This window comes from Lampris incognitus, chromosome 13 (genome assembly GCF_029633865.1).
Source record: "Lampris incognitus isolate fLamInc1 chromosome 13, fLamInc1.hap2, whole genome shotgun sequence".
In the NCBI taxonomy this organism is placed as follows: domain Eukaryota; kingdom Metazoa; phylum Chordata; class Actinopteri; order Lampriformes; family Lampridae; genus Lampris; species Lampris incognitus.
This window is the reverse complement of record NC_079223.1, coordinates 27,050,038-27,069,205: the sequence shown is the minus strand read 5'-3', so window position 1 is coordinate 27,069,205 and position 19,168 is coordinate 27,050,038. Positions and strand designations below refer to the sequence as shown.

General features: G+C 44.0%; 1 protein-coding gene across 2 annotated transcripts in view; it reads right to left on the bottom strand.

Moving 5' to 3' along the window:
• Positions 1 to 14,897: 14,897 nt before the first annotated feature.
• The window catches only part of si:dkeyp-121d4.3 (uncharacterized), a 66,892-nt gene continuing 62,621 nt past the window's right edge, over positions 14,898 to 19,168 (bottom strand). The window contains exon 21 of one of the 2 annotated variants that reach the window (XM_056292461.1): positions 14,898 to 15,048. In XM_056292461.1, coding sequence (XP_056148436.1) covers positions 15,017 to 15,048 — 32 coding nt within the window. In that variant the 3' untranslated portion in view covers positions 14,898 to 15,016. Of the gene's footprint in view, positions 15,049 to 18,188; positions 19,052 to 19,168 lie in introns of those variants that run through there. The other variant, XM_056292460.1, reaches the window with a different exon arrangement.

Here is a 19,168-nt window from a genome sequence, read left to right as displayed (position 1 = left end):
GACAGTTCTCATCTGACAGCTCCGCCTGTGTGCCGTCAAGGTTCCAGACCCCCTCCGACTCCCTGGTCCTGAATGAGGGCCAGGGCTCCTCCATCCAGGAGCCTGTCTTGGCCTCCCCACCAGGAGCGCCTCCCTTGACCCGCCACCAAGGTGAACAGCCACCCTGGACAGGAGGAGAAAGACCCCCCCATGCAGCTGACAGCAATAACCACATCTGACTAGACAGTCTACAGAATGCAGCGGTTTACTCCACCCGTGTCAACTCTCTGGGTCGATACATGTTCATCCTCATCTACCACCAGCCTCTCCACCCCTCATACCCAGTACAGGTTTACATCAACGGCGGGCACATCTGGCAGGGCCACGCCAATGCTTCCTTCTGCCCTCATGGTTATGATTGCCGCACCATCCTGGTTTCAGAGAACCAGATCATTCTGGACGTGACAGACCACGAGGTCTTCCTGATGGTGTAGATACCAGAGGGGATGTGCAGATACCAGAGGGGAGTAAAAAGATGGTCAAGATGGTAAAAAGATGGTCAACAATGAGGCGACGCAATAACTCAGACGGATAGCACATTGATTCAGCTTGACCGTCTTTTTAAATGTAGATGTAAAAAGACGGTAAGACAATGGTCCCCTTGAAGGTCTCTGGCGCTCTGATTGTGCATGGAATCCCACAGAGAAGATGTGTGCACTCCAAGCTGAAGATGCCAAGAAAAGGGAGAAAAAATTGCTATCCATGTACGAGCAATTGAAGCTACACATACGCAAGGCAAGAGATCAACTAAAGACATACATGCCGGGGAGTCAGCTCTGTTCTCTCATAGAAGAACTAAAGAAAGGTAAGGAAGAAATAATGAACATGTATGGTGAAATTAGAGATCTCGCCAGACCTTCCACTGACACAAGAAGACGAGTTGATACATGTGAATAGGTGACCACAGAAATCATCGGCCTTGCCTACAGCAGAACGATAGATGATGAAGCAGAGTTTAATGAGAGACAAGTAAGGCAGTGCTTTCATGAATTGCTCCATCATGACTATGCAAAGTCTGTTTATGGATCTGATGCCTCCCTAACAAGTCACAGCAAGTCCGACCCCAGCTCCATGGCTCCATCAATAACAGCCAAGCGTGCGGAGGCAGCTGCCGAACTAGCAGTGAAGGAAGTAAATTATGAGATGCTGCTAGATGAAGAAAGACAAAAGGAATCAATATGAGAGTTAGAGGAACAACAAAGGAAAGCTCTGGAGGCACAAAGGCGTGAGTTGGAGAGATTGCAGGCAGAGAAAGAAGTGCGGGCAGCTCAAGCCAAGCTGAAGGTCTATGATAAGGAGACAGAACGTGAAGCCACTGACTACATTAACAATGAAAGATACAAGGAAGCAAAGAACGTGCCTGTAACTGCAGTCCCCCTGACCCATGGAGCAACACCTTCTCATATAGACATTTCCTCTCTCATCCAAGTCTTGCAAGACAGCATAGTCTTAAATAGGCTCCCTGTTCCAGAGCCATTCGTCTTCAATGGTGTTCCAATACGATACATTGAATGGAAGTCAGTATTCACTTCACTCATTGACCAAAGAGCAATCACTCCAGCTGAAAAACTCTACTACCTAAAGAAATATGTTGGTGGCCCAGCACGACAGGCTCTAGATGGCACCTTCTTCCAAAACGACAATGAAGCCTACCAAGATGCTTGGAACAAGCTGAATCATCGCTTTTGCCAGCCATTTGCCATTCAGAGAGCATTCAGAGAGAAGCTCTCGAGCTGGCCAAAGATCCGGCCGGACCAAGGCACCAACTTTGTTGGAGCCCAAAATGAACTCAAGGAAGCTCTAAAGAAAGTTAATGGAGACCGGCTGGCTGCATTTCTTGCTGAAAAACAATGCGACTTTAGCATGAATGCACCTTATCCAAGTCATGTTGGAGGGGTGTGGGAGAGACCGATTAGGACAGTGAGAAGAGTCCTAAGGTCCACGCTTTCTCTGTCCTCAAGTAGGCTAAATGATGCTTCTCTACGAGCATTCTTCTATGAAGCTATGGCAATCGTCAACAGTCGCCCACTGACCGTTAACAGCCTCACTGATCCCCACAGCCTCGAGCCTGTTACCCCCAGCCATCTTCTGACTATGAAATCTGCCAGAGCGTTACCTCCCCCAGGAGAATTCGTCAAAGAAGACATGTATGGGAAGAAAAGGTGGCGATATGTTCAATACCTGGCAGAATAGTTCTGGAGTCGCTGGCAAAAATAATACCTTGCCAATATTACTCTCAGACAGCACTGGCATACCCCTCGAAAAATCTGCAAGTTATTGTAATTGTGAAAGGAGATGATGTACACAGGAATGAGTGGCGATTGGGCAGAGTTTCAGGAACCATTACTGACAAGGACGGACTAGTAAGAAGAGTTAAGGTCTGCCTTGGTGACAGGAAACTTGGCAAGAAGGGGGAACTTCTCCACAAGATGTCTGAAGTTGAGTGCCCAGTTCAGAAGCTAGTCTTGCTGCTGGAGGCCAGCTAAATATGCTCCCTCTCTCTATCGTTCATAATACCCCCTCCTCATAGTCCATAGTCTTACTTAGCTTGTAAGGACTTTCTACTTGTGGCATAAGTTACTGTATTTATGTTTTTATGTAGGTACGGTAATTTTCAGTCAAAAATCATTCATTCTTAATGCAAACTGTATATGTTTCATTATTCACTCATGATTGGTGGGAGTGTAAATGATTCCAGATAAGGTCTATTAATATAATAAGGTAACCACTCCTGCAAGCTTTTATTTTGTAATATCCTGTTCTTGCATTATGGAGTTTATATTTTGGTGCCCTTCTGGCAGAATAGAGATCGTACATCTGAAAGAGTTGTAAATTGATGTAAATATGCTAGAAAGGAAGGTCGCTGCTCTGAAATGCAAAGCTTTTATGGTTTGAAAATTAAGTGCCTGGCTGGAATGGGAACAAGGTATTGTGAGATTTAATTTGTGTATGACTATGTGCAGTTACATGTGATTTGGTTGATTCAACAGTGAAGTAGTTTTACATGTATCGCTATCTTAACACTCATGCTAACGATAGCTCCCGCCAGTAAGGTTTAAATAAATGGCTGTAATGCCACGGAAATGCTAGCCTTCCAGCTTTTAATGTGTCTGCCACAAGTCATAAGTCAGTAAACATTTTTATTAATGCTCACATGTATGGTTAATATGGCATACAGGTAATGGTTTTATGTTTGTAAAAGCTCATTTTTTTATTTGTCTGTTCTTTAGCTCGAATGGTGTTTCATGAAGGAAAAGGTGTAACAGAAGGAAAAAAATAAATTTGTGTTCAAAATACGGATTACGGTTTAACATAAATAAAGGCTTCTGGAAACATCAGTAAGCTTCACCATTGTCCAGCTGGGGTTCGCTACAGGTTGGTCAGATTTTCTTCTCATCACACTCAACAAATAAGAGAGGAGTGAATACCCTAATACATACAAATCTTCCATTTACTGTCACAGCTTCCTGTAAAGACAGTGAAGGAAGATGCGTCCTAGTTAAAAGGGTGCTACATAGTGAAAATATCTTTTTAGGAAATTTCTATGTCCAATATGAAGCCTTTTGTGCATCTTTACTTGGTCAACTAGCTGATATGGACTGCACCAACATGATAATAGGGGGTGATTTTAACTGTACGTTATGCCCCATGATGGACAGACCTCCCCCTCAAACAATTCAATCCAAAAATGCCAAGGATTAATAAGGAGTTTGATCTTTCGGACATATGGAGACATTATAACCCACTTTCAAAGCAATATACATTTCATTCTCAGCCTCATCTGTCAGCATCACGCATTGATTATATTTTTGTTTCGAGATGTCTTACATATTTAGTTGAACATGTAGATACTGGCCATATTGCCCTTTCGGACCATGCTCCTGTAGTCATGTCCATTCAACGTCTTAGACCCAATGAACTTTCATTCTCTTGGAGATTGAATACACTGCTGCTTATGGATGAAAAAAATTATGAATTTTTGAAAGATCAAACTGATTTATTTTTAGAATTTAATAACAAGGACGGAGCTGACCCAAGAATTGTGTGAGGTACTTAAAAGGCTTATATGAGGGGTATGATTATCTCGTATACAAGCCAAAAGAAAAAAACAGTGATTAGCCAAGCAACTTGAAATTGAAAATAAAACAAAATAATTAGAGGAAGTCTGTTATGCAACAAATAAGATGTGACCCTAATCGAACTTAAATCAACCAGAACAGCACTACATAATCTGATAACTTGGAAAGCAGAAAAGGATATTCTATTTGCTAAACAAAAATTATTTGAATTGGTCAACAAACCAAACCACTTCTAAGCACGGCTGGCAAGGAATACCCCTGTATTTCAGCTATACAGGATCCTTTATTTCAGCTATACAGGATGAGAATAACCAAAGGCAAATAAATAATCGTCAGATTAATGAGAGCTTCAAAAGATTTTATGCTAATTTATATAGTTCAGAGATGGACTGAGAGAGGCTCGGGCAGGTTACTTCTTAAATAACTTAACTATTCCAGATATCAGAGGATCAAGCTAACCTATTGGAGTCCCCTATTTTCCAATTAGAATTAGACAAAGCTATCCCCACACTCCAACCAGGGAAATGTCCAGGACAGGATGGCTTCCCAGTTTAGTTTTTTAAAGTGATGGAGAAATTTAATAATCTATTGTTAAGGGTTTTGATTTAAATCATTTGAAGAGTCTAAACTCCCAGAATCAATGTATAGGGCCAATATAACACCAATAGTAAAGAAAAATAAGAACCCAGAACTACGTTCTTCCTACAGGCCAATTAGCTATTCTTGGAGAGGACAACAAGGTATTGCAGCGAATTAAGGGGGCAGCCCGGCAACCGCCGCCACGCGAACCCGTATCTTCTGCACTGCTGGCGATAACGTTAACCAGTCAACTAAAGGGTCCACAACATGCTAACGTGTCTACTTATCCGTGCACGTTACACTACCCTCCCTCCCTCCTCTCTTTCGGGAAGCGCGTCCCCGCGCTTCAGCATATTAGCTCCCTCACGCCTCTGGGCGCACGCGCTTCCGATGACCTCATCGTCTCACCATCCCACTTCTGACACCAATGCAGCGAATTAGGGGGGCAGCCCGGGAACCGCCACCACAGCCGGGACGCCAACCCGTATCCCCTGCACCGCGGGCGACAACGTTAACCAGTCGACTAAAGGGTTCGACCCGTCAGCTAAGGGCTAACGTGTCTACTTATCCGTGCACGTTACAGTATTATCTAAGATACTGGCCCTCAGGCTGGAGCAAGTTTTGACTTCCATTGTGGATGCAGACCCGACCGGTTTTATTAAGGGTCGAGACTCTTATCACAACACAAGACTCCTATTCAATATTGTAACGATCACGGATGAACAGGCTCGGTAGCCTTTGGCTAATGGGTCGAACCCTTTAGTCGACTGGTTAACGGGTTCGCGTCCCGGGTGTGCGGTTCCCGTACTGCCCCCTTATTTTCTACATTGGTTTCAGAAGTGGGATGGTGAGACCGTGAGTGTAGTGTATGGAGATACACACGAAAGCAAATGTTTTTATTTGCAGTAATATGTATTTTATGTTTGACCTCTGACCCTCGATGTCTATTGGTTGTGTATGTTGTATAAATGTATGCAAAGCAAGAGGGTCACTCATGTGTTTTCGTGCCTGCTTAACGCAGTCGTTTTGTAATGTTACTACGGTTTAGCAAAGAAAAGAGGAAGACCAAGATACACCTTGATCGTTGTATAATTCAGTTATCCTGTAGATACATGACAAGTTTTGGCGACAAGGATGGGATTTTCCTCTTTATTTTTATGTGCGACGGGTTGCTCCCGTCTTGACCGGTCATTTTTTAATGATGCTAGCAGCTTAGCAGCTAACGTACGCGATGGCCCTGTATAGTACTGTCGCGGTTTTTCTATAGCCCGGATAACTATGGATGGAGGCGGGGACTTTTAGGTGCGACAAACCGGGCTTCACCACCGTTAGCTAGATAGCTGCGCCAATGCTAGGGCTAGCCTGCTAGTTAGCTAGTTAGCCGTGTGCTAATGGGTTAGCAAGCTCACCTTGGGACCAGGGCTGGTGATGGAACAGGGCGGCTGAGCTCTAGGCGGGGCGGGAGATGGATGGCTGCTCTCCGGGGTGCGTGTCTCTCTCTCTCTCTGTACTCTGCTCCGGTGTGACCGGGTGAATGTCTCTCTCAGTCTCTCTGGGGAAGCTCTCGGGGGTAGTCAGCTAGCTACAGGTACCGAGGCAGTCTGCTGCTAACACTACCACTGCTAGCCACCGTATCTACTGTCCAGCCCAGGATACGCTAGGTTTCCCTGCTCTATCCCATGCTAAGGTGACAGTCTACGATATGGTTACTAAACAGTTCTGCCGCTTTGTCTCTCCCGCGGTGTCTAATATAGTTGCGTCTGTGACAGCGCGAGCTAACCTGTGATTGGTCCTCTAGCTGCACGAGCCCAGTGCAACATTCCAAGTACATCCCCAGGCATTTCCCACTACACTGCCCCCCTCCAGCACTGTTGAGTCCCTTCAACATAAATGAACAACAGACTACAAAGATCAGTCTGATTAATCTAACACGATAAACGGGACAGAACACCCGCGAAATGAACTAGGCCCGGAACAAAGGGCGTCAAACAAATGTGGGTGGTCGCTATCCATACTGGACTCTTGTGACTAGCCTAGTAACCCCCAAGTCAACTAGTCACGTCCGTCAAAGTTAGTCTAGGAGCCAGGCGGGCCTCCGGACTGGCCGGCCCCGTCTGGTGGTGTACGGGAGATGGGACTCAGCGGCGTCAGCTTCGTCTCCTTCTGGGTCAGGGGCGTTGGACTGCCCGCCCGGAGCACAGGCTGCTGTCCCACGACGTTGGGTGATTGTCGACTCGCCTGAAGAGTAGCTGGCAGCAGTGTGTTGGAGCGGCTGGAACCGAGCCGGGGAGCCTGGTGTGCTGGGTCCTCCATCGTCGTTTGCGTGGAACAGGTCCTCCAGCCGGAGATCAAGGTCTTCATCGATCTCCTCCTGCTCTGTCACTCCTTCGTACTCCTCTGTTCTCTGCGCCCCCGGCTCCTCCATGTCAGCAGCGGGAGGACCTCCTTCAGGTGTTTCCTGCGGCCCTATGGCTGGTGCTGGAGCAGACAACAGAGCATGGCGCCTGTCATCTGTGCCCCAGATCTTCACCAGGCAGTCATCTGAGCCCGTGAAAATGCGTCGCCCGGTGCGGTTGAAGGTGACACAGTAGACAGAGGAGAGATGTCCCAGAATCCTCTTGTGCATCTTCATGTGCTGGTAGACAGCTGTAGGCAGTAGCTGGCGTAGACGGTAGGAGCCATTGAGCCGACGCCCATTGCTCGTCTCCACGATATTGGGTGGACTCCCATAGATAATAGGAGGCTCTGGGGGTCGTCCACAGTGCAGAGCAGCCAGCGCTGAGCCCTTCCACACAACATGCTTGCAGCTCTTGTTGGTACGCAGGAGGTTCTGCCTGCCGGCTCCCAGGATGCTGTGGAGACCAGGCACGCTGGCAGGAACCTCTTTCTCCAGCAGTGGACATACTCTAGAACACACTTGGAGTAGGTGGTCTGGGCTGATGTGCCTATGCAACTTCACCTTGTTAATGTTGTCGATGCCACTGGCCAGGGTCTTGAGCTCGGGGGTGCGCATGCTGTCTCCTACCGGCGGGGGACTTGGAGAGCTATCGCGACGCCGCTCGTCTTCCCATGCTACTCGCCGGATTCTCCCTTTTCCTTCAACCTCTCGCCCCAGCGTCGCTTTAAAGTCATACTCGCGTGCCTCAACCTTCCTGATTGCTTCAGCTAGTGTTTTGGGTTCTGCCCCCAGGACTTCATACGCGATGTTTTAGTTCTTCAGCCCGTGCAGAAAGGCTTCTGCACCGTAGGCCTCCTGCAGTGTAACACCAACCTGCGGGTATGCCAGGGTGACAAGTCTCCTCACTTCCTCGCCAAACTCATAGAGGGTCATCTCTCTGGCCTGCTTAACCTCGCTGAGTTTACGGCGCGCAGTTCCCTCAGGCAGCTCTTTACCGTAGCGGCGGCATAACTGGGTGATGAGCGCGTGGTAGTCATCTTTTATCGGAGCCGGCTGCACGATGACAAAAGACATGGCGTTGTCCCTCAGTCGGAGATACAAGGCGTCCAAACAGGTCTCGTCGGTCCAGCCCCTCTTTCTCGCCATCCGTTCGAATGGTCCAACGAAACTATCCCAGTCGCCCTTACCATCAAAAGTGGCGAGGAGCTTGATGTCATTTTCGTGTCCTCGGTCGGGACCTTGTGAGCTTCGGTTGCCGCTCCGACTTTGAAGGTCTCCTGTCTGGCTCTGTTGACCTCTAGAGGAACCTGCCTGCCCTCCAACGCTGTCATCCAGCAGGTTTCGGCCGCCGTTGCTGTCCAGGGACATTTGGCCACCCTGCATCCCGTCGGGGGGTGGTACTGCAGTCGCTCCATTTTTTCCACCATGACCGATCGGAGTGCTGGTAAGTGGTGCGGGCTCACTGGGTCCATTTCCTGTATAGCGCAGGGCTGCTGGGGCCGCTTTGCTGCTCGGCCTGGCTGGCGTCTCCTCGTTGCGCCGGTCGCTCAAGTTAGCCACTGCGGCCATAGCTGCTGGCAACAGGTGATCAGCGCCGTCTCGCTGTCTGGCCCCTGGGTTCTCCCGGGCCGGGGTGAACTGCGAGAGTAGGCTCATGTCTTGCACCGTTCTGCTAGTTCGTTCTCCGAGCACAGCCCCTGCCGACCCTACACCACTATCGCTTTGAGGGCTACTAGGAGAAACCCCTTGCTTCACTACTTGAGCGATGGGCGACAAACCGGGAGGCTCACCTTGGATATCTGAACGATGACGGGCCCAATCGGTGCGCTGAATGGGAGGTGTGGGGGGACGAGATCGCTTAGCCACCGCTTCCGCTAGTCCATCGATACGCGCTGTGAGGGCCTCCATCTGCATCTCTATCTGGCGTTGCATCTTAACCTGGGTCTGGCGTTCCATGTTTTCCATCTGGCGTTGCATCTGAACCTGGGTCTGGTTCATGGTTTCCATCTGCGCCAGGAGGAGCTTCATCCAGGCGTGCTCTCCGGGGTCTTCTGTCCCCACACCAGCACCATCCAGACTCAACTCAGACTGTTCTTTTACGTTTTCTTTGTCCTGTGACATTTTTATTTTTCCACTGATTTACGTTTGGGTTCCACTTCATAAAGAAGTTTCTTATTCACTTTTTTCGTTGGGGTTCTACTTCACGAAGAAGTACAAAATGGCTTCTTGCTAGCTGGGTTAGCTCACAGTGTGCAGGCTGAATTATGCCGCCATGTGACCGGGGCAGGATCCTCCGGTGTTGAGATTATGGCGAATCCCAACCTTTTATCCCACTTCTGACACCACTTGTCGCGGTTTTTCTATAGCCCGGATAACTATGGATGGAGGCGGGGACTTTTAGGTGCGACAAACCGGGCTTCACCACCGTTAGCTAGATAGCTGCGCCAATGCTAGGGCAAATGTTGTACTGTAAAAGTACTGGGTTTAGATTTCAGGGGAGGAGTGCAGTGCATGGAGATACACACGAAAGCAAATGTTTTTATTTGCAGTAATATGTATTTTATGTTTGACCTCTCACCCCTGATTGCTATTGGTTGTGTATGTTGTATAAATGCCCTTGGAGGAAGACAGAGCAAGAGGGTCCCTCATGTGTTTTCGTGCCTGCTTAACGCAGTCGTTTTGTAACGTTACTACGGTTTAGCAAATAAAAGAGGAAGACCAAGATATACCTTCCCTGTCCAAAATGTGTACGTTGCTTTCTTCGAAGACAGCAACGTACACATTTTGGACAGGGAAGATAGATGGTTTGAAAGAGGGGTGAAGGAGGACATCTATGTGAAACTGGAAAAACCATCCCTCAACAGAGGAGGAGGTCTGCGACACCACCTATCTCCCACTTACAATGCCGTCCTTTCATCTCTACCCAGGAGACTCAAAAGCTTAGCCTCCAAGAACAACAGTCGGTCACTAACGGCTCCAACGACTCATGACCACCGAATGGAGCACTAACGAAGTCGAAACTAACACCCCCAACGACCGTCGTTGCTAAACATCGGAACACAAAAGAGCCATTGACATCAATAGCTCTGATAACGAGTCCAAAGAGGCTAAATATCTGAGTTTCATCACCAGCCAGTCAGACTAGCTTGGTTTAGTCAGAAAGGCACGAACTGATGAAGCCTCTTGGAAGAGAGGCGAAACGTCTTCACAGATATATAACCAAGTCCAGTTGCAGTTGATTCAGTTCCTTTGGATAACTATGACCTGGATGAATGAGAACATTAACAGATATGTTGTTTGTGATTCTGAAGTCAAATGACAGTAAGGTTATTAATAAAGCAATGTCAAACTTTGGGCTGGCAGGAAACCTAAATTCAAACTAGAGACATTACAGCTGCCAAAAGAACAAGGTGGGTTGGTTTTACCAAATATAGAATACTATATATTGTCCATACATGCCAGAATTATTTCTCCCTGGATGAATGAGGATTCAGATTCTCCTTGAGGATTCAGATTCTCCATGGCTTGACCTGGAGTCAGTGACCTGTAAACTCGTTTCTCCTGTGAACTTGTTGGGTAAACACCTGAATGAATTGCCACACATAGCTAAGAACAACCCTTTGATAACTAATGTATTGTTGACATGGAGACAATTAGGGAAAATGTTCAAAAACGCTCACCCACTTAAGGTTCTAACAACAATGGTAGGTAACCTGGAGTTATTATCACAGGAAATAGGACCAAATTTTACACTTTGGCAAAGAGCAGGCGTTGCTAGAGTTTATGGTCTCTTTGAGAATGGGAGATTTAAAACATTCGACTCACTTAAACCTCAGCAGTAATATCAAATAAGGATTTCTACAAATACTTACAGGTCAGGCATTATGTGTATAAGAAAGCCAACTCGCTGGAATTTTCAAAGGACTCTCACCTGCTAGAGTTTTTTTTTTCCTGGACCACAAAGAGCAAAAACACTTTATATCTAACTTCTATTCTGAGATGTTAAGTTTGAACTTGGGCAAACTTGCATGGGTAAGAACATCGTGGTGTACATTGCTCAAATGTGTGATGGATAATGATGTCTGGAATGAGATCCTGCGGTTGCCTTCCAGAATTTCAATCTGCAATAGATATAAAGAATTACAATATAATATCTCACCGTATATTTATATTAAGTATAAAACAGGAATTTCACCAAATTGTCCCAAATGTAAAACTCATGTAGGTACTAGGCCGCATTGCTTGTGGGAATGCAACAAATTTTAGTTATTCTGGAGGGCAACGTGTGCAAACATCAGTACAGCAATAGGTCAACAGGTGTCAGCAAATCCACTTCTATGTCGGCTTGGAAATGTCCCTGACTCTTAAACAATACCAGGAAGTGGTTCAGTCGCTTCTAATGCTGGCGAGGCAAGCCATCATGGTGAAGTGGGTCGGGGATGACTCTCCTACTTTCATGTGGAAATCTCTGATCTCCGAGGCTGTGACTCCGGAAAAAACAGGACACTATATTGATGGAAGGACTCATCTTTTTCTGCAGAAATGGAAGAAACGATTGGAATCTCTGGGAGTTAAATATAATTTGGATTTAGGTGGGTAACTGCTGTGGACAAATGATTGAATTGGGGACATTGGGTATGAATCGGATCCACGTTTACAATAATTATTTAATTTCACTATATTGTTTCTCTTAGGTAAGTACTGTGCTCATTTTTTATTTTTTCCCTTCTTTTATGGACCAGTTCTGTAACATTATGTTTTGCATGTATGTTTCTTAAGAAAATTTGAATTAAAAATAGTATTATAGTTGTCTATGATAATAAATAATATTATAGCCTGCCGCCCAATGACTACTGGGATAGGCACCAGCATCCCGCGACCCTGAGAGCAGGATAAGCAGTTTGGATAACGAATGGATGGATGGATTAATTGTTCAAGTGTTAATTTTGGTGTCAGTCGTTTCCTAACAGACATACTAACATATGCAATGCATTAATATCTCAATTGGGTATTCATCTTGAACTGAGAATAGAATTTAAAAACCGGCGGTCATTTTGATCGCACACGGTCGTTTTACGTAGATCTTATAACTTTTTGTGCAATTTAACTAAAACGCACTTTAATGCAAATATATGCAATTTCAGGAACATTCAGGGAGTGGCAGGTCTGTATCTTTTTTCACAAAGTTATTAAACTTTGAAAATCCAAGAGTCAAAATGACACCTTCGGTTGTTCTAGTTCATTCAATTACATAAAGATGTTAAGACAGAGTACAGTAATAAAAATATCTAAATTGACCAACATTTATATTTGAATTATTAGATGTTTAATTATCTGTCAAGCATAGTACAGCATAGTATATGTATATATATATTAGACATTACCAACTTTAAATATTCCATATTGTTTTTTGTTAGACATCCAAAGTAATGTTTGAAGTCCCTAATCTGGGTGTAGTTGCTCAGTATGTCATTATTTCTGTGTTGCTAAATAATCTTTTATTCAAGGATAAGCCATCTGTATCCGAGACTGTAAAGCTGAAGTTGGGTGCTAAGCAGGCCTCTCCTGCAAAGACAACACAAAATGGATGTCCAGCGAGAACTGTGTTTTACCAACACAAGCTGCTACAACAACAATCGTGATTTAGGTAAAACCTACTTGTTTCCGTGGTTGACTCCATTCAAATGGAATTGAATGAACAAATAAATGAATTAACAAATGAATGAATGGTTTTCTAGCCTGTTAAATATATTAAAAGTGTAAGGTCACCAACCTTTTTTTTTTATTTGATCTTTAATCTACAGGATACCAGATCCTAAATATAAAACAATCTACATGCAAAATACAAGCAAGTTTGGATTATAGGAATTTTATTTCTCAAAAACAGCAATGTAATTACATGGAGACTTAACAAGCGACTTCAGTGTTAACTCAATGACAGACGGCTTCGATATGAAGTCCAACTAGATCCAAAGTAGTTGACTCAAGTGCAACTGGACTTGGTATATATCCGTGAAGACGTTTCGCCTCTCATCCAAGAGGCTTCCTCAGCCAGCCAGTCAGACTAGCTTGGTCTAGTCAGAAAGGCACGAACTGCTCAGAAGCCTCTTGGATGAGAGGCGAAACGTCTTCACGGATATATACCAAGTCCAGTTGCACTTGATTCAACTCCTTTGGATAACCATGACCTGGATGAATGAGAACATTCACAGACAAGGCCAACTAGAGTTACTGCCAGTAATCAATGTACATGTAAGAGTGATATTTGAAGCAATACTTTGATTAAAAGGTTTCAACAGTTTGAAATGCCCTCATTTCTCTTTAACCCTCTTATGCACTGAGTTTTTCATGAAAACATAACCCAATGATAAACTGATGAAATACATTGTCATTTGCTTCATTTACCTGTATTGCCGAATGTGATAAGAATGTAGAGTCCTCATAAGTAACATTCATTTTCAGAGGCATCATTTGATTTGTTATAACTGTGTTAGCGCCCCCTCTCTGAACACAGACAATTCTCAGCAGGTTGGGTTCACATAACTCTTAACAATAGCTAGCTAGCTAGCGCCTAATTAGCATGATGCTAGGCGGGGGACCAGATGACAGACTGATGAGGCCAATTTATTGACTGTCCAATCAAATCAGAGTATTAGATGATGTCATTTATTTCCAGAAGCTGATTGGTTTTCTGAAATGGTTTAATTATGTTGACAACCAGCAGGAGTTTCTACATTTCATTTCAACAGCAGTTCTGATATTTTGATTAACTTTACATTAACAAACCTTCTGTTAAAAAATATGAGCTTGGAAAACATGATTTTCACTGGACTGGATCTTTAACAGCATGGCTGCCATTGGAAACATCAATCAGCTTCAGGTCTAAATCAGGATAAAAACATTTACCGGTTACAGCACTTAGATTTATGCTCAATATTATGATTAATGCACGTAATCATCAAATAAAACCATTTACAGGACTGTCAAGTCAGAGTTATGCTTGTATTAGTCTATGAGTTATTAGTTTCCATGTGAACGAAGTGATGAATGTTGCAAGATTGGAGCCTGGATTGAGAAGCAAATTGAGGTAAAAAAAAAAAAAGTATTTTCTTTTAAATAAATGTGTTTTGTTTATGTGCATATACTGTATACTCAAATAGTTGTGCTATAGTGGGTCAGTTTTTGACACATCCCTTTTAGTCATGCAGCTTGTGAGACTGGAGTTTACCGTCCTGAATTCAGGACATCCTTCATTCCCCATGCAACTTGTTTTGTCAGGAACATAAAAAATAATTATTTACATGCTGGTGTCAGGAAACCACTAACAGAGATCCAACGCAAATTTTAATAGCAAAGATTTACAACTTGACAATAGCATTATCTACCTTGGTTTGTTTTTCAGTCCCGATACTTAAAAAAAAATGTTGAACTTCTGTTTCGTATGGTTAAATGTTTGGCCTCCTGTGTGTCCATTTTCTTTGCAAAATAAAGAGTTGCGTATCCACATCTATTTATCTTCTCATAAATAATGTAATAACCGACTGTTCAACATGAGCAGCTGAAGCAGTTAATATATCCAACCTGTAGTTTAAATCTAGCCAAAATAACCTTGTACACTGCTCAGTAATGAGACCCACCGTGTTGGAAGACATCAGGACGGGAACGTCGTTATTCCACGAGGAGCCTTCATATGAGCAGAACTACAGGACCATGGAGAGCCATTTCCAAATGCGACGAGAATGGTACGCAACCAGAATAGGAACGTGGAGCTCCGCAATCTTTAAAAAAAAATACTGCGAAACACAGAGTATTTGATAAAATGCAGACACATGACCGCACACCACATCCCTGCACATCCGTGTTGTCACGAGGCAGGCCACATCTTTTTTCTAGGAGAGCCGCTGTGAGATCTGAATCCTCTTCAATGTTGCTGTTTAATATCTTTTTCAAATCCTAGGACCAAAAGAGGGGATGTCAATGCTAGGTTTGTTTAGTGTAAATATTTAGTCATACACAAGCACTAACTAAAAGCCATGATTCATAGCATTAAAGGGATGGTTTGGTTTCTGGGGTTTTCACTTTGTGTCCTACTTACAAAGGGTCCATTAAACTGGCAGAATCTTTTGTTTATGCCTGTGTGCAGTTTAAAGTTATACTGAACAATGAGTTTAGCCTATCTTAGCTCAATCACTGGATGTCTACCAGGATCATTAGCAACTCCTCTCAAAAGAAGGGGAATAGATCTCTGATCGATCATTGATATTTTTTACTTGTTTTACTTGCTTGTTTTTAAACGCTTATGATCCCTGTAGATATCAAGCAAATGAGTATAGCGACACTAAACTCCCCATTCAATGCACCGTGAAACGACATGCAGCCATAAAAGAGGAATCTACGAGTTTGTCTATGTAAGTAGGACGCGTAGTAGAACCAGGAAACCAAGCTATCCCTTTAATTTCATGATGGGTTTTATAAAGGGAAGTTCAGAGTTGTGTCTTGGATGGTTGGAGAGATCTGAGGTAGAATGAAAAAAGTGGATCCAGTAAAATGCTGTTTACACTAGAAAGGGAGGCTTAACTTACTGCTCAGAGGATTGAAAACATAAATTATCTGATATAAAATATATTGATTTATAAATGCAGGATATACTTGTTAGCCGAACACCATCCCGATATAAAGGTGAGCTGAGGTAAAGCCATTTTTAGAGTAATGCTCCAAATCCCAGCAGAGGTCATTGTGATGTAAGGGGTGTGTGTGCCTCGCTAAGGCTCACTTGCAAAGAGACGAACTGGCTGTTCAAGTACAAAATGCAGTCTTTATACCTATCATGACTTCCTGTTAATGCTAAACTATGTCCCTCTATTAGCGTAAGCCACCACCTTTCTACCACAGCTGACATTACACACTGCTACTCTGCAAGCTAAGGCTACACTCACATCAGAACTCAAAGCTGCTTGTTTGTGGAAGTTTAGTACCTAGGCTCATCATGGACTCTGTCCCTGTTGCTGTTACCCTGCCAAACTCTGGTCCACCATGTTAGCCACCCCTTCACCAAGGACATAACACCAATTAAAACCCCCCTCCTGGGTGCTTAAAACCATATTTATATACGCACATCTTTTTTGCACTGCCTATCGGTTGTCTGTTACACTGGACAAACTAAACTTTGCATACTATAATGTATATACATCATTTAATACTGTTTATATTTTTACTGTTTATATTTACTCATTCCCACTTCGTTGTTTTTACACACGATTGCGCTACAGCATACATTTAAATACTGTACATAATTCATTACATACGGAATATTCATATTTATTGACATAACCTCTGTAATATATATGCCCTATAATCATCTATAATGCTCTATAAGCACCTATTGCATCTATAACACCCATACTTCCCTATAATGTGTATTACAATGACTAATGGCTATGGCTGAAGACTGTGAAATAGCACTGACTGAAGTCTCATTATGCATCTCTACAAAACTTCAGCAAAACAAGTTGACTGTGATGCATTATGACATTTGACAGATAAACAGGCTAATGATGACATATTTTTAACGCATAAACCCATTTTAAATTGACATAATGTATCATAAAGGTGGTTAGGAGGTGCTTCGAGGGCGTATACATGGTCATAATGAATCTTACAATGACATAGCTATACTTATAGGGTGTAATAGATGCTTATAGGGCGTTATAGATGCAAGCTTCATAGAAAGTGTTACTTCTTTTTTTTTTTTTTTAATTTTTATTTCTGATTTTCCCCTTTTTTCTCCCAATTTAGTGGCCAATTGATCCCTATTTTAATTCAAACACCCACCCTCGTATTGCATGCGTTCGCCAACTGCATCTCTCCGGCCGGCAGTCTCGAAGGAAAGCGCCTCCCCACTTTCGTGACAAGGCGAATCCAAGCCGAACCACTGTTTTTCCGACACACACAGAGACGCATTCACATGACGAACACAAGCCGACTCCGCCCCCCTCCCGAAGACAGCGTTGCCAATGATTGCTGCTTCACCGAGTCCGGCCATAGTCGGATCTGACGAGACCGGGGCGCGAACCCCAGTCCCCAGTGGGCAACTGCATCGACACCAAGCCGACGCTTAGACCGCTACAAGAAAGTGTTACTTCTTGCATTTTACGGTACTATTTTGCACTTTCTGGTTAGATACCAAACTGCATTTCATTGTCTTAGTACTCTGTGCAATGAAAAAATTGAATCTAATCCCATCTATTCTAATCTAATCCCGAGGAGAGCCTGCAAATAGAAACTCACCTGTTTGGTTCTGACTGCCAGAACACTGCAGGAAAACTTTTTAACCGGGAAGAGTCAGTTAAAGCTTCAATCCTGAAGATCATCGATTAGTTTATCTTCCTGTCTCCTATGTAGGTGTTGGTAAGGTGAGTGTTGTCTGCGCTCCATTCCAAATGAATGAGAGTCAGCAGTGCTGTTGTGTAAACAAACCAAAACACCTGGTTGAACCTGAGTTTTACTTATTGATGTTGTACTATCTGTTGGTAAAGGTCTTCTACCAGCTTGTTCTGTCATATCTGCTTGTTAGACACAACAACTTCACTTCTTCAAACTCAGCAATACCTGCCTTCTTCTTCCTCATTTGGCTGCTATGATGAAGATGGAGAACAATATGCATCCTATAATTTTTCCTGGTAAAGTCCTACCAGACACCAACCATTCACATCACACACTACTGAAGTCTGCATGGTTTAGATATTTATGGATTAACTACTGTAACCACTGTCTGAGAAAATACATCTGTATGCATGGAAATCAGGCTTGTAATTTTAAGAACATGACAAATAAATGCTATTGAAAGTAATATCTGGGAACTACATAACCTTGCAATGCTTCTCCCCCCCCCCCAATTATTTGCCCATTCAACCTACAGCTGTAACAACCGTTTCATTAGTTTCTGAAAATAATCTTCAATTCAAGTATTTGATAAATTGATAAAAGTTAACAAAACATTTGCTTTGGTTTATTTTATGCCTTGTCCATGAATCTGCTTTGCACATTCTCTCTGCTAGCTAAGGGGTCAAAGAGTAAATAAAATTCCAAAGCAGACAATTTCAGTTCTTTATTGTGTCCAGTCAGACTCCTTCAAAGATGCAGCTACATGTTTCTCATGAATTTTAGCTACACACTAGCTTGTACAGGAGTAAGCTAAAACAATACTACAAGCTATTTTGATACTGTTGTGATAGAACTGCATTACTCTTGACAAAGTAGTTACAATTCCTAGCTAGATTTCATGACTTTCACAAGGAATTAAAAAAAAAAACATAATAAAAGAAGAAAACTTAAACCTCTCAGCTCTTATCACCAACTTTGTTTGTGTCCATCTCCCATTTCTCCAGGAAGTCCTGCAGGTTCAGATTGAAGGTGTCAATGCCTTTGTTAGACAGATGAACCCCATCTGCTCGGTAAAGCCCGGTGTTGGATCCGCAGCGGATGTTGTCGTGTGAAAGGGAGGTGCCACCCAGCTCGCTGATGACATTGTGAATCCTGCGGTTGACAGTGGATCTGACCAGGTCCACCTCATGGTTGTCCGCCGAGTGGCGCCACACTCTCCGTGGCAGAATGTTGGACCAGACTAGCAGACACTCGGGGAAGATGGTCCTCATGGAGGTCAGGTCTTTCTTGACCGCCGTCAGGAGGTCGGTGGGGTTGTCGGTGCTCAAATCGTTGCCACCCAAGTGCATAATGAGCACATCTGGGTTGGGCCACTTCACCTTCAGCTGGTGGAGCAGGGGTAGCAGTTGGGGCCATGTCATGCCCTGTATACCCTTCCACCAGATGACCACGTTGCTGGGGTCCATGCCCAGCTGCATACCTACCTCTGGAGACTTGGCCCTTGACTCTGCCCAGTAGACCAGCGAGTGGCCACAGATCCAAACGCTCTTTGGCTCACTGCTGACTGGCTTGCCTATAAAGTTAACAGAAGGCTTTCATAAGTCACACTAGTCAGGGATTCTTTGGTCATTGTACTTTGCTAAACTTTATCTGTAAACATGGTTCAGGACATGCATCAGGCTTCTGAAAC